The sequence below is a fragment of the Sus scrofa genome, chromosome 1 (assembly GCF_000003025.6).
Source record: "Sus scrofa isolate TJ Tabasco breed Duroc chromosome 1, Sscrofa11.1, whole genome shotgun sequence".
In the NCBI taxonomy this organism is placed as follows: domain Eukaryota; kingdom Metazoa; phylum Chordata; class Mammalia; order Artiodactyla; family Suidae; genus Sus; species Sus scrofa.
In genome coordinates this window covers 93,099,424-93,114,298 of record NC_010443.5, presented here as the reverse complement: position 1 = coordinate 93,114,298, position 14,875 = coordinate 93,099,424, and the positions used below count along the sequence as shown (strand labels likewise).

At 36.3% G+C, this 14,875-nt stretch overlaps 1 protein-coding gene across 1 annotated transcript; it reads right to left on the bottom strand.

The window, feature by feature from the left end:
• Window positions 1,569-2,522, bottom strand: LOC110259469 (olfactory receptor 5L1-like). Its single transcript, XM_021084733.1, is given in 1 exon segment — window positions 1,569-2,522. A coding segment is annotated over 1 exon segment (954 nt).

Here is a 14,875-nt window from a genome sequence, read left to right as displayed (position 1 = left end):
TTCCTAAAATTTAAGCATAAAATATCATACAAATTTGAAATACCCTATAAAATGGAGCAGGATTACCTTTCATTGTACTTATATTTTAAATTGCCAGAGAGTGACCATAATTACATAAAAATATAAACTACAGATTAAACACATACTTGATACATTAGGTTAAAGGACATTACCAAATTATAGTGTTTTTTTAAATATTATCCTAGGGGTGAATGCTTCTAAAATGTAAAATGTCCTGTAAATCATTTTGAAAAATAATGACTCCAAGTGGAGCTTTGAACAAAGTGAACAGAAACTTCACAGAAAAATTCTAAACCATTGGCCATTAAAATGCTTCCATTTTCATATTTCTCTTGCTCTTTTCATTTATTTTCTCTCTCTCTTGTCCCAATTTTCAGGTTGACACAGAAAATAAGCTGATCTCTTGGATATAATCAATATTAGGATGTTTTCTGCAGCCTTATTCAAAATATATTGTTACAGAGAAAGTGTTTCTTTATATTTTTTCTACCTGCTCCTCATTATAACAGTTATTAAGTCATTATGAACACACACACACACACACACACACACACACACACACACACACACACACGCACACACAGAGGCATACTATCTAGGAGATACTGGAATCTGGGTTCCAGACCATAGCATTTTTTTTCGGAATAGTAAATCAATCACCATTAATTACCAATCACAACAATAACAGAATAATGAAGAAATTTGAAATATTGCCAGAGGAGTTAACAAAATGTGATAAAGAGACATGAGGCGAATAATTTATTTTGGGAAAAAAAAAGGCTGAAATATACTTAATGCATAGTTGCCACAAACACTGAATTTAGATTAATAAAAACACAAAATATATCTGAAGTACAATAAAATGACATATACTTTTGTATACAAACACACACTGACACAGAGAGAGACAAAGAGAAAGAAACACAGACACAAGAGATGGAGAAAGAGAGCTATTATGATCTGGGGATTGTTCTAGCCTATTTGCACATGACCTAAAATTATTTAACATTCTTAAGATTTCCATGAGTGAGTTATTATTAATGTCTCAATTTTTCAGATGTGATGATATATAAAGTCTCAAAAATACTTGACCCAGCAATGGCAACAAAAAAAATAATAAAGGAAGTAAGAAATAAAAAACAAACAGAATATATACACTTGTGGGAATCTCGTTCTGTGCTTAAATGGCCAAGGTGAGTCTTCCTTTGTAAAATAACAAGTATCCAATTTGGAAATAAACTTACGTTTCCATAATGGATACTGAAATAAAATGTGAGTGCCTCATTAAACCTATGAACGCTTTACAGCAAATCTTAACATCCATTCCCCAGACCCATTTAACACATTTTAGTTTAAATAAAGGAAAAAAATCGGCTTCAAATATTGAAATATGCTCAGTCCTAAGCATGTAAACTGACAAGGCACAAAGAGCAGTGAATGAGAAAACATCACTAATGCTCCTCGCTTCTTGACTGTTCCCCACCCCCAGCACTGCAGCCTGTCATTACACAATTCCATCCACCCTCACTTTGGAACCCTGAGTCCCACTACGATATTGTTCTCTGGGAAAATCTTTTTGACTTCACCACTTTTCTGAGAGCTTCTTTCACATCCTTGTTCCTCAGACTATAGATCAGGGGGTTCAACATGGGAATCACCACAGTGTAGAACACCGTGGCCACTTTGTCAGTGGCCATACTGTAGTTTCCAGAATTGGGTCAGCAATACATGAAAAGGATTGTTTCCTGTAAGACAGCTATGGTTGTGAGGTGGGAGGCACAGGTGGAGAGGGCTTTGGATCTTCCTTCCAAAGAGCGCATCCTCAGGATGGTGATGAGAATGAACAAGTAGGAGGTGAGGATGATCACACTGGACAGGATCTCATTGAACGTGGCCACAATGTACAGTAGCAATTGATTCATAGTGACATCAGAGCAAGCAAGAGATAAGAGAGGAGGCAGATCACAAAAGAAGTGGTTGATCACATTCGATCTGTAGGATGGGATCTTCAGAGCTAAACACAGGTGAATCAGAGAACACACAGTCCTACACAGGTAGCAACAAGACACTAGCTCCACACAGACATTTCGGGACATGGTGACCTTGTACAAGAGTGGGTTACAGATGGCCACAAAGCGGTCATAGGCCATCACAGCCAGTAGGATGACCTCAGTTACTCCACATATGCAAAACAAGTAGAATTGCACAACACACCCCAGGAAGAAAATGGCTTTGTCTTCATTTATGATGTTAGCCAGTATCTTGAGCACAATGATCATCGAGTAAGAGAAATCCACAAAGGACAAGTGGCTGAGGAAAAAATACATGGGGGTGTGGAGTCGAGGGCTGACCTGAATCAGCCCAACCATGCCTAGGTTACCCAAGACGGTGACTCCGTAGATAACAAGAAACCCCAGGACGAGGAAGACTCTCAACTCAGGGACATCTGAGAATCCCAGGAGAATGAACTCTGTGACAGAGGTGCAGTTTTCCTCACCCATGGACCCCATAATATTGGCGCTGGAGAAACATTTTAGTAGTTATTTTTCATTATATCATCCCAGTCCAGTTTTGACTCTCCTAAAACACGCATAAGAATAAATAAGATTAGCATTTTTTTAGCAGATAAATAGACCAGTGTGAAGTTTAGGAAAAGTTCAGATTTTATATCACACAAATGCATAGAGCTCATAGTTTTATTTACAAATCTCAGAAAAAGTTTGATATTCATAAGAGCCTGTATAATTCCTTAATCTGCTCTACACAATTTAAAGTTTGGAATTGAATCACCTGCAAGACATCCAATGTAATTTAATTTGCCATATTTTTTATGAAATTCAAATATCTTTTTAATGGAAGACTCATTAAACACAACGGAAAATATTGAGATCCTAAGAAATATTTTTTATTTTTTTTATTAAAATATAGTTGATTGGGGGTCCTATTGTGGCTCAGTGGAAACGAATCTGACTAGTATCCAGGAGGATGGTGGTTCAATCCAGGGCCTCACTCAGTGGACTGGGGATCTGGCATTACCATGAGCTGTGGTGTAGTTCGCAGACACAGCTCAGATCCCGTGTTGCTGTGGCTGTGGTTCCCATTTGATCCATAGCCTGGGAACTTCCATATGCCATGGGTGTGGCTCTAAAAATAAAAAAAATGTTAAATATAAATATAAATATATATATATATATATATATATATATATATATATATACACATTTGACTTACAATGTGCCAATTTTGGCTCTACAGCAAAATGACTCAGTCATACATATATATTTTAATTCCTTGAAAAAAGATTATGAAAGATATCAAGTTGAAAGATATCAAGTTAAAAGATAGTAAAACAGATTGAATAGATAGGATGTTATATTTCTGTACATATTTAACACACAAAGTCACTGAACCATAAATATTTTATTCCAGATAACTTAAAAAAAATGTGATGGAAACTTGTCTGATTTCTCACAAAGCATAAGCTTTATGGGGTGGTATGGGAAAGGATGGTGGGATTTTTTAGGAATGGACTCTGATATCTAGAAAATAGCAACAGGGGTACAAACATGCCTATTTCCTAGCTCTCTCTCCTGATCCTTGTTAGTTATACATGCTTTAGAGGAGCCAGATATTCCTGGAGGAAGAGGAATTTGAATTCAGTTCCAAAAATGTCATTATCTAGACACTTTCTGTGGAAAGACATCTCAATGTCCCTTTGGCACAAGGTCCAAGTAATTCCTTTCCTATCTGATTCAGAGTTGGTTACCATGTCTATGTCCCTTCATGAACAGTCCTGGGGACCGCTCACTCTCACCCTCAGCACTAGAATGACTGTTAGGACAATCTCCATGCTGTCTTCGCCAGGTGCCATGGATAGAGTTAAATTGAGAGAGGAGGAAGAGGGAAGGAGATTGAAATCACTCTTCCCTGTTACACCAAGAGTTGTTATACGATATTCCCTTCTGCCAATTAAATTGCTACCATTTCCCATTGAGATGGTTTCTCAGGACAAAAAGGGAAACTTATTTCTATAGGTGTGCCCAAATCCTTGCAGTTCTTCACATTCTGATTAAAAGAGGACTAGATACAGATTCTTAAACACACATCAATACAACTGCTCTCTCAGTTCCCCAAACAATCAGAGTGTAGTCCTACCAACCAACCTGTGGCATAAAGATTGTTTCCTGTTTCTAAAGATGCTAGGATAGGTAAACATTACAGGCTTTGTCCTTTTATGCATGTGTGTCCCTGGAGACCATATTCCTATTTCCAAAATCAATCATTGATCTCTGTGGGACATTCACAAGACATGACCAAAACAATGATATCTTGTGAGTCAAATAATTAATGACTTTGATGAGAGTAACTACCCAAGTTGGTACATACCATTCTAATAAGACATGCTCCCCTTCAGAGGTCATGAAGAATATTAGAGCATTGTATACTGCATCCTAACATCCCTCAGTGAACCAGGGACCATGTTCCCATCATGAAATAGAATAGGTCTTATCACTTTTGCCTGTCTATTACACAACAGGCTCCTTCCTGGCGGGCTGAGGGTCTGAAGGCACAGCAGAGTAGTGCCCAACACCAGAAAGGGATGGGAATAATGAATTTCTTTCTTTCTTTCTTTCTTTCTTTCTTTCTTTCTTTCTTTCTTTCTTTCTTTCTTTCTTTCTTTCTTTCTTTCTTTCTTTCTTTCTTTCTTTCTTTCTCTCTCCCTTCCTTCCTTCCTTCGTTTCTTCCTTCCTTCCTCCCTCCCTCCCTCCCTCCCTCTCTCTCTCTCTCTTTCTTTCTCTCTCCCTTCCTTCCTTCCTTCCTTCGTTGCTTCCTTCCTCCCTCCCCCCTCCCTCCCTCCCTCCCTCTCTCTCTCTCTCTCTCTTTCTTTCTTTCTTTCTTTCTTTCTTTCTTTCTTTCTTTCTTTCTTTCTTTCCTTCTTCCTTCCTTCCTTCCTTCCCTCCTTCCTTCCTTCCTTTTCTTTCTTTATTTTTTCCCAGTGTATACCAAGACTATCAAGTTATCCTTACATGTATACATTTTCCCTCACCCTTTATTCTGTTGATATATGAGTATCTAGACATATTTCTCAATGCTACTCATCAGGATCTCCTTGTAAATCTATTATAAGTTGTCTCTGAAAACCCCAAGCTCCCGATCCCTCCCACTCCCTCCCCCTCCCATCAGGCAGGCACAAGTCTCTTCTCCAAGTCCATGATTTTCTTTTCTGTGGAGAGGTTCATTTGTGCTGGATAGTAGATTCCAGTTATAAGTGATATCATATGGTATTTGTCTTTGTCTTTCTGACTCATTTCACTCAGGATGAGATTCTCTAGTTTCATCCATGTTGCTGCAAATGGCATTATGTTGTTCTTTTTATGGCTGAGTAGTATTCCATTGTGTATATATACCACCTCTTCTGAATCCAATCATCTGTCGATGGACATTTGTGTTGTTTCCATGTCCTGGCTATTGTGAATAGGGCTGCAATGAACATGCGGGTGCATGTGTCTCTTTTAAGTCGAGTTTTGTCTGGATAGATGCCCAAGAGTGGGATTGTGGGGTCATATGGAAGTTCTATGTATAGATTTCTAAGGTATTTCCAAACTGTTCTCCATAGTGGCTGTACCAGTTTGCATTCCCAGCAACAGTGCAGGAGGGTGCCCTTTTCTCCACAGCCCCTCCAGCACTTGTTATTTGTGGATTTATTAATGATGGCCATTCTTAGTGGTGTGAGTTGGTATCTGATGGTAGTTTTGATTTGCATTTCTCTTATAATCAGCGATGTTGAGCATTTTTTCATGTGTTTGCTGGCCATCTGTATATCTTCCTTGGAGAACAGCCTATTCAGGTCTTTTGCCCATTTTTCCATTGATTGATTGGCTTTTTTGCTGCTGCGTTGTATAAGTTGCTTATATATTCCAGAGGTTAAGCCCTTGTCCATTGCATCATTTGAAACTATTTTCTCCCATTCTGTAAGTTGTCTTTTTGTTTTCTTTTGGGTTTCCTTTATTGTGCAAAAGCTTTTCAGTTTGACAAGGTCCCATGGGTTTATTTTTGCTCTTATTTCTATTGCTTTGGGAGACAGACCTGAGAAAATATTCATGAGGTTGATGTCAGAGAGTTTTTACCTATGTTTTCTTCTAGGAGTTTGATGGTGTCCTGTCATATATTTAAGTCTTCCAGCCATTTTGAGTTTATTTTTGTTCATGGTATGAAGGTGTCTCCTCATTTCATTGCTTTGCATGCAGCTGTCCAGGTTTCCCAGCAATGCTTGCTGAATAGACTTTCTTTTTCCCATTTGATGTTCTTGCCTCCCTTGTCAAAAATTAATTGACCATAGATGTCAGGGTTTATTTTTGGGTTCTCTATTCTGTTCCATTGGTCTGTCTGTCTGCTTTTATACCAGTACCACACTGGTTTGATGACTGTGGCTTTGTAATATTTTTTGAAGTCTGGGAAAGTTATGCCTCCTGCTTGGTTTTTGTTTCTCAGGATTGCTTTGGCGATCCTGGGTCTTTTGTTGTTCCATATAAATGTTTGGATTGTTTGTTCCAGTTCTGTGAAAACTGTCCTAGGTAATTTGATAGAGATTGCATTGAATCTGTAAATTGCTTTGGGTAGTTTGGCCATTTTTACAATATGGATTTTTCCAATGCATGAACATGGAATAACTTTCCATTTCTTTACATCTTTGATTTCTTTGACTATAGTTTTATAGTTATCAGCATATAAGTTCTTTACCTCCTTGGTCAGGTGTATTCCAAGTTATTTGATTTTGTGAGGTGCCATTTTAAAAGGTATCGTATTTTTGTATTCCTTTTCTAAGATTTCATTGCTGGTATACAGAAATGCGACTGACTTCTGAATGTTAATCTTATATCCTGCTACTTTGCTGAATTTGTTGATCAGTTCAAGGATTTTTTGGGTTGAGTCCTTTGGGTTTTCTATGTATAGTATCATGTCATCTGCATACAGTGACAGTTTGATCTCTTCTCTTCCTATATGGATGCCTTTTATTTCTTTTGTTAGTCTAATTGCTGTGGCTAGGACTTCCAAAACGATGTTGAAGAGCAGTGGTGAGAGTGGGCATCCCTGTCTTGTTCCGGATTTGAGTGAGAAGGCTTTCAGTTTTTCCCCATTGAGTATTATATTTGCTGTGGGTTTGTCATAAATGGCTTTGATTATGTTCAGGAATGTTCCCTCTATACCCACTTTGGCGAGGGTCTTGATCATGAATGGATGTTGGACTTTGTCAAATGCTTTTTCTGTGTCTATTGAGATGATCATATGATTTTTGACTTTTTTTTTGTTAGTGTGGTTTATGATGTTGAATGATTTGCATATGTTGAACCATCCTTGTGAACCTGGGATGAACCCTACCTGGTCATGGTGTATGATCTTTTTGATATGTTGTTGAATGCAGTTGCCTAAGATTTTGTTGAGAACTTTTGCATCTATATTCTTCAAGTTATTGGGCGATAATTTTCTTTTTTGGTGGTATCTTTGTCTGGTTTTGGGTGAATTTCTTTATGAGAATTAAGCTGCTCAAGTACACTAACCACTTCCTATGTGTTAGGTAGTATTCTGAATACACCTATTAACACATTTCACGTCCCAGAAATAAGTGAGGTAAGTATAATCATGCACCTTTATGAATGAGGTGACAGTTGCACAGACGGGTTTAAGATGCACAAAGCCATAAGTGGAATCGCTAATAGAATGAGTTCACATATTATTCTTTGGCCTGTGCCACCCACACAACCCCGTGAATAGCAGAACGACTGAACAGTCCTGAATAGTCTACTCTCTACTTGATGCCAGAGGCCACTTATTAGGTTTGCTGGAAGGACTTCTCCCAGATCTGCTCCTTTGCTGACTATAGAATGTCTCCCTAAACCAATAGTGTGTAAACAGCAGTATGTGGTTTGTGTCTTTGGATACACCAAATATTTCAGGAGTTCCTTAAATGTAATTAGTTTCAGGTAATCTGTTTCCAAATTCTCAATAACCTATGTGGTTTTCTCTAAAACTGATCCATCTGATAATTCCCTGAGATTGAATAGTTTTTCTGTGTTTCCATTCCACCTAGCACTCTCACTTTCCACTCTTTCATTTTTTTTAAAGCAAGGATTTCTCTTATTACTCTGTGAGTTATCCAAATTAAAAAATGAAAGCAGCCTTCCAAAACCTAAAACATAAGAGCTCTGTGAAATATTTATTTCCATGGAGCTTTAATCAAGTCTATATATCCTTATCTTTCTATCATCTATCTACCTACCTACCTGTAAAATTTCTTGTGGAAAATAATGGCTTTAGATGTGTTTCAGCCAATACAATGATGTTTTGAGATTAGATACTAATAGCTTGATGAGATTTGTTTAGTATCTGTTTTTTGTTGTTGTCCTGAACCTCTTGTCACAAAATATATCCCCCGAATGAAAGAATCTCATGACAGTAAAACTAAACAAAATCTATAAAGACCATCATTGGCAGTGAAACTTTGCACTATCTGAGCAACCCACTCACAGGAAAGTTGCTTTGCTTAATTGTTTATCTTAATCATAAAGAGAAGGAAGGTGGTTTTTTTAAAAAAATTAAATATAAAATTAATATATTATTGCAATTTATTTCATGGCCATTATCCCATAAGTTGAATAATCTAAATATGAAGTTCTAAGTTTTTGATGAACTGTATTTAATCCACCTAAAATAATACCATTTTAGAAGAATAATGTATTGGAAAGTTTTGATGAATTCAACATCTAAAATTTTCTAAACTCTTCTTTTTTTTTGTCATTTTAGGGCCGCATCTGTGGTATATGGAGGTTCCCAGGCTAGGGGTCTGTCAGACTGGGGATCAAGCTGGCAGCCTACACCAGATCCACAGCATTACCTAGATCCAAGCCTCATCTGCAACCTACAACACAGCTCACAGCAACGCTGGATCCTTAACACATTGTGCAAGGCCAGGGATTGAACCTGTGTCCTCGTGGATACTAGTAAGATTCATTTCTGCTGAGCCACAATGGGAACTCCTAAACTCTTCATTGTTTTAATCAAGATGTTCTTTAAAAGGGAAGAATAGTAGATACATTTAATTGTTATATGACAAGCAATAGAGACTATTGAGTACAAAATGAGGATACATAATTACTCATTCTTACATTCATTCATGCATTTATTAAATCATATTTATTATAGGTTTACCCTGAGCTAGGTTCTTAGATATTGGGGGAAAAGAAAAAGAACTTTGTTTTGTCAACAATTTATATTTGATGGGCGGCACACAAAAATACATATAGCAGTCATTTTCCAATAATTATAAGTGCTAAAAATATATAATTGAAGGCACCATTTTCAATAGGGAGTTCAGACAAGTCTACTATGAGGTGCTTTTTGAGCATGGACCATTATGAAGTGAGGGAGAAATTTATACAGATAAATGGTGGAAGAGTGTTGAGTTTGGGCAAAGGGAATGGAAAACAACTTCTTTTCTTTTCTTTTTTTTTTTTTTTTTTGTCTTTTTGCCTTTATGTGAGCCACTCCCGCGGCATATGGAGGTTCCCAGGCTAGGGGTCCAATCGGAGCTGTAGCTGCCAGCCTATGCCAGAGCCACAGCAACTCGGGATCCGAACTGCGTCTGCAACCTACACCACAGCTCATGGCAACGCTGGATCCTTAACCCACTGAGCAAGGGCAGGGATTGAACCCTCCACCTCATGGTTCCTAGTCGGATTCGTTAACCACTGCGCCACGACGGGAAATCCACAACTTATTTTCAAATATACAGCTTTAAAAAAATGCATCTCAATAATTCTGCAGTTTACAGTGATATTCCAGGCATTCTAAATTTCATATATATATATATATATATATATATATATATATATATCAGAGTGACATTAGTTATAGCAGGAAATAAAAATGAAAACTTTTCTGAGACTATCTACAGGTATTTTTTTAAGTGTATTTATTTCACTGAATTGGCAGTTCTTAGAAAAATAACAAAATATGGGATGACACATGTAAAATACTTTTCCAGTTCAATTTCATTAATAAAGTATTGTTAAATAATTGAAGCTCAACATAAATAATCTGGATACTGAAACACAAAAAAATTAAAATTTTAAGTCTTTTGAAGATTTTCAAGGAAATAAAAAGTACTCAAGCCAAAGCTACAAGCCTCAAATCATAATTATAAGAACAGCTTGCTATACATTTTTCCTGTCCCAGATGTAATTTTTGGCCACATATTCCTGAATGCAGCATTAGAATAGGAGAGCATGTAGATCATTCTTTGTCCGTCCTGAAGAATCAGGACATTCCAAGGACAGTGAATCCCTCATTTCAATTCAATAAACTGGAGTAGTGTAAAACATAATCATATTGGTAGGACATTATGTTTCTCTATCAATCCACTTGCCAAAATAACTAGGTCATTAATGGTGGTTTAAAAAAGTGTAACCACAAATGAAGTAAGAATTTGATTAAATACCTATGCCAAAATCGCACCTAACAAAAATAATAACATAGTCTTAATGTAATTTCATACCAGATCTATGTTTAAACTTCTACAAGTGTCGTCGAGATATATTTTTACAGATAGTTTGAATCACAATTCAAACAAATTTAGTTGTAACTAGATTTCCTTTATTATATGACCATTCCAGTGTTATGTGATATTATGTTCCATATGTCATGTAACAGTTCCTTGTGTGTGTGTTTAGGTAATTATTTTTGAGAAATTGTATCAGTTGTAGAATGCTTCATAGCCTGTATTTGACTTATTGCTTTATTTGGTGTCATCTGATTTATTCCTAAACAAATTTTTTAAACTGTTACATCAAGAACTGGGAGTTGGGGTTATTAGAAGCAAACTACTGCATTTGGAGCAGATAAGCAATGCGATCCTGCTGTATAGCACAGGGAACTATATCTAGCTATTTGTGATGGAACATAATGGAGGAAAATGTGAGAAAAAGAATGTGTATATATGTGTGTGTGTATCACTGGGTCACTTTGCTGTATAGCAGAAATTGACTGAACATTGTAAATCAACTATAATAAAAAATGCAGGTAGGCGTTCGTGCTGTGGCTCAGCAGTGACAAACCTGACTAGTATCCACGAGGATGCAGGTTCAATCCCCAGCCTCACTCAGTGGGTTAAGGATCTGGCATTGCCATTAGCTGTGGTGTAGGTCACTGATGCGGCTCAGATCCCAAATTGCTGTGAGGTAGGACTGGAAACTTCCATATGCCACAGGTGCAACCCTAAGAAAAATGCATGTAGATTAGTAGATTAAAAAAAAAAGCTGTATTAGTTCAGAGTCACACTTTTAGTTTCTTCTAGGCAAGAATTCTTCATATGCGGTTCTGATTGCTGCCAGTTGCATTGCCCTGTGAGCTCTGTTGTCTGACTTTTAGTCATGCTTAGTCTTATCTGTGGATTCAAGTACTGTCAGCTTAATTACTTCATTTTAACATTTCCTACCAACTATTCAATTAATGATTTTAATACCCATTGAAGTCATGCCTTGAACTTCCCATCCTTTTTTTATTATTTTTAATTGTATTTCTTCTGAATTTCCCCTCATAACTGTTGGGTAACCCTGAAATACAGTTTGGGAAGGAAATACAGAATAAACAATTACCTCATTTATTTACCAAGTCTCAGAATAATGACCTGATACCCCTACCAACTTTAATTTATCTTGATAGGCATAAGGAACGGAATTAATTTTATCTTTTCCCATATGTCTGTTAAATTATCCCCAAAACACTTATTAAAAAGTCTGCCCTGGAGTTCCTTTTGTGGCACAGTGGCTTAAAAATCCACCTGCAGTGGCTCAGGTCTCTGTGGAGGTGAGGGATTGACCCCTGACCTGATACAGAGGGTTAAAAATCCAGCATTGCTACAGCTGTGGCTTAGGTCACAGCTGTGGCTCAGATTGAATCCCTAGCCCAAGAACTTCCTTATGCCACAGACATAGCCATAAAACAAATCAAAACAAAACAAAACAACAGAAAAGTCTGCCCTTTCCCCACACATTAAAAAAATAATTTATTATTTTTATTTTATTGTAACTAGACATGTTTTAGATTTAAACATATTTGCTGCCTTTATATTAACTTAATTTTAATTTTATGTTCATCAAAAGCCAGTGGGAGCCATTTCAAATTGCCTCCTGTGTCTCTTTGAATTGATCCATCTAGCCACTATTATAGTTCTTGTTTCTTGGAAATTAAGTTGCTCAAAACTCATTTTATTTTCTGCTTCATACTTCAAATCAGCCATTTCTCCAAAAAGCTCTGTTTTGGTTCGGATGGTAATGATTTCCTTTCAGAGGGAATTTTTAGAGTAGAGATGTTCTTTGCTATTGAATTGTCACTGTTAGTGATATTTGTTTTAAGAGAAAAAAAAGTATTTCAAACTGAATTTCTAATTTAAATTGAAATTATTTTTTTTTCATTTTACCTTCTCTTAGAGCTGTAACTCTCCTCTCATGCTAATAACTTTAGTTTCACCTGCATGTTAATAATTTATGTCATTTCACTTATTTACTTTTTACTAAAATAAGCATTACATAATGACATGGTACACTCAAAATGCTGGGTTTAAAGTCCTTTATAGAAAATGTTTCACTCTTTTTGACCATGTTTCCAAATTTATAAGCAGATTATTTTTTAAATTATATATATATTTGGTATACTTTTTGATACAAACCTATGTCTTAAACTATGTGAAATATTGCATGTCCTCCAAATTAAAGCTATAAGGTACATTGCTAATCAATTTATTTTTTATCTTTTTTTTTTTTTTTTTTTTTTTTGTCTTTTTTGTCCTTTTAGAGCCGCACCCGTGGCATATGAGGGAGATTCCCAAGCTAGGGGTCTAATCAGAGCTGTTGACACAGCTATACCAGGGGTCTATACCAGAGCCACAGCAAGGCCAGATCTGACCTGCATCTGCAACCTGCACCACAGCTCACTGCAACACTGAACCCTTAACCCACTGAGCAAGGCCAGGAATCCAACCCGCAACCCCATGGTTCCTAGTCTGATTCTTTTCTGCTGTGCCACAACGGGAACTCTGCTAATCAATTTCTTTCATCTCCTCTTATGCTTATGGATTTTTATTTTGCCTTTCTCTCTCCTTTCACATAATTTATCATAGTATAAAATCTTTTCTACATCTTGTGTTTATTCACTTATGTTCTAGAGGATACGCCATAGCAATATATAGAAATCTTCCTATTTTCATTTACACAACATACCTACTGATCTGTAAATGCTTTGAAAAGGGATAAATGCACATGTATCATTGCTATTACTTCAAATTCCATGTAACATGCTACCTTCATGCCCCCAATGTATAAAAATGTCTATTTCCCCACAGCTGCATTAACAGGGCTTTGGACATTCTGATAGGCATAAAACAAGAGCTCAGAGAAGTTGTCATTTGTGTTTCAGTTATTATGAGTCAGGCTATACAATTCTTCACGTTACGGTCTATTTGTATTTCTTTTGTATAGACTGTGAAATTATATCTTATTGTAACTTTTTCTAGAGGATTGTCATTTCTTCCTCTGCTGTATATGAAATAGTGGTAACTTTTTCTAGAGGATTGTCATTTCTTCCTCTGCTGTATATGACATAGTGGTAACTTTTTCTCACTTTGTTATTTGTAATTTTATTTCATTTTCTACTATTTTGCCAAGAAGTTTTATATATATTCATGTAGTTTTAAAGTGACTTTTAGAACTCTCTTTTGATGTGTGAAATAAAGCAAGATCTAATTGTATTCTTTTATTATATGGGTAATGATTTGTCCCAATATGACACTGTTTTAATAATGGGGTTTTAATATTTTAATTATATACAGATAGTCTTTGTAATATAATTTGCTTTAATTTTTAGGTGGTTTGTAAACAGATATTTGTGCTTATTCAGTCATTCATATAAACATTAGAACAGAACTTTTAAAATATGACCTCAGTATTTCCTGATATAATGTATATTATATCCATACCAGCTTTAATGCATATGAAGGAGACTAGATAATGCCTGTAGAGATTTCCAAACCTAGTAATACTGAGACTGAAGCCTTTTGAGTAATAATATCCAATAATATCAAAGAGTATTGAAATGACAAAAATGATGGCCCGTTCTGAAGGACAAAACATATTTTTGTGACCTAGAAGTACCATGGTAAAAAAGCACTAGATTTAGAATCACCAGAAGTGCCTTCCTCTCTCATGTCAGTCATTTTCAGATCAGTTTCTTGAACCTCTGTGTCCTCACCTACACAATTGGTCTAAGTGTCCTTGCCCTCTGTACTTCTTCATGTAAGCTGACTGAAGTATAAGACTGTCCATCAATGGAATCCATAGAACCCAAAGGATGAAGTATCAGAAAATAAATAAAAGTGTCCCCTCACTTTTATCACACAGCATATCCATCTTATCTCTCAACAATTACACGATGCTTCAGTGAGATGCAATACAAGAAATTTTAAGGGCAAGTGAGTCATTGTCATAGGCAGCAACAAAAAAGAAAATCCTTTTCTATGATGAGTTAACATCATCCAATCACCAGTGCCCCACATTGAATCTTTGCTTTTGCTTTGTAATATTTTATTTGTTTGCTTTTAGAGAATTTGAAGAAATAGATGCTTTATGACCAAACTCATGTCAAATTAATCCCAGAATTTACTTTGCATTACCAAGTGATTTGAACTAACCAAATAAACATATTAACATCACAGATATCTATAAAAACCTCATGCAAGTATATGCTATGGGTTATAGAAGGCTCTGCTCCTATTTTTCATGGAGATTTAAGACACCCCTTGACA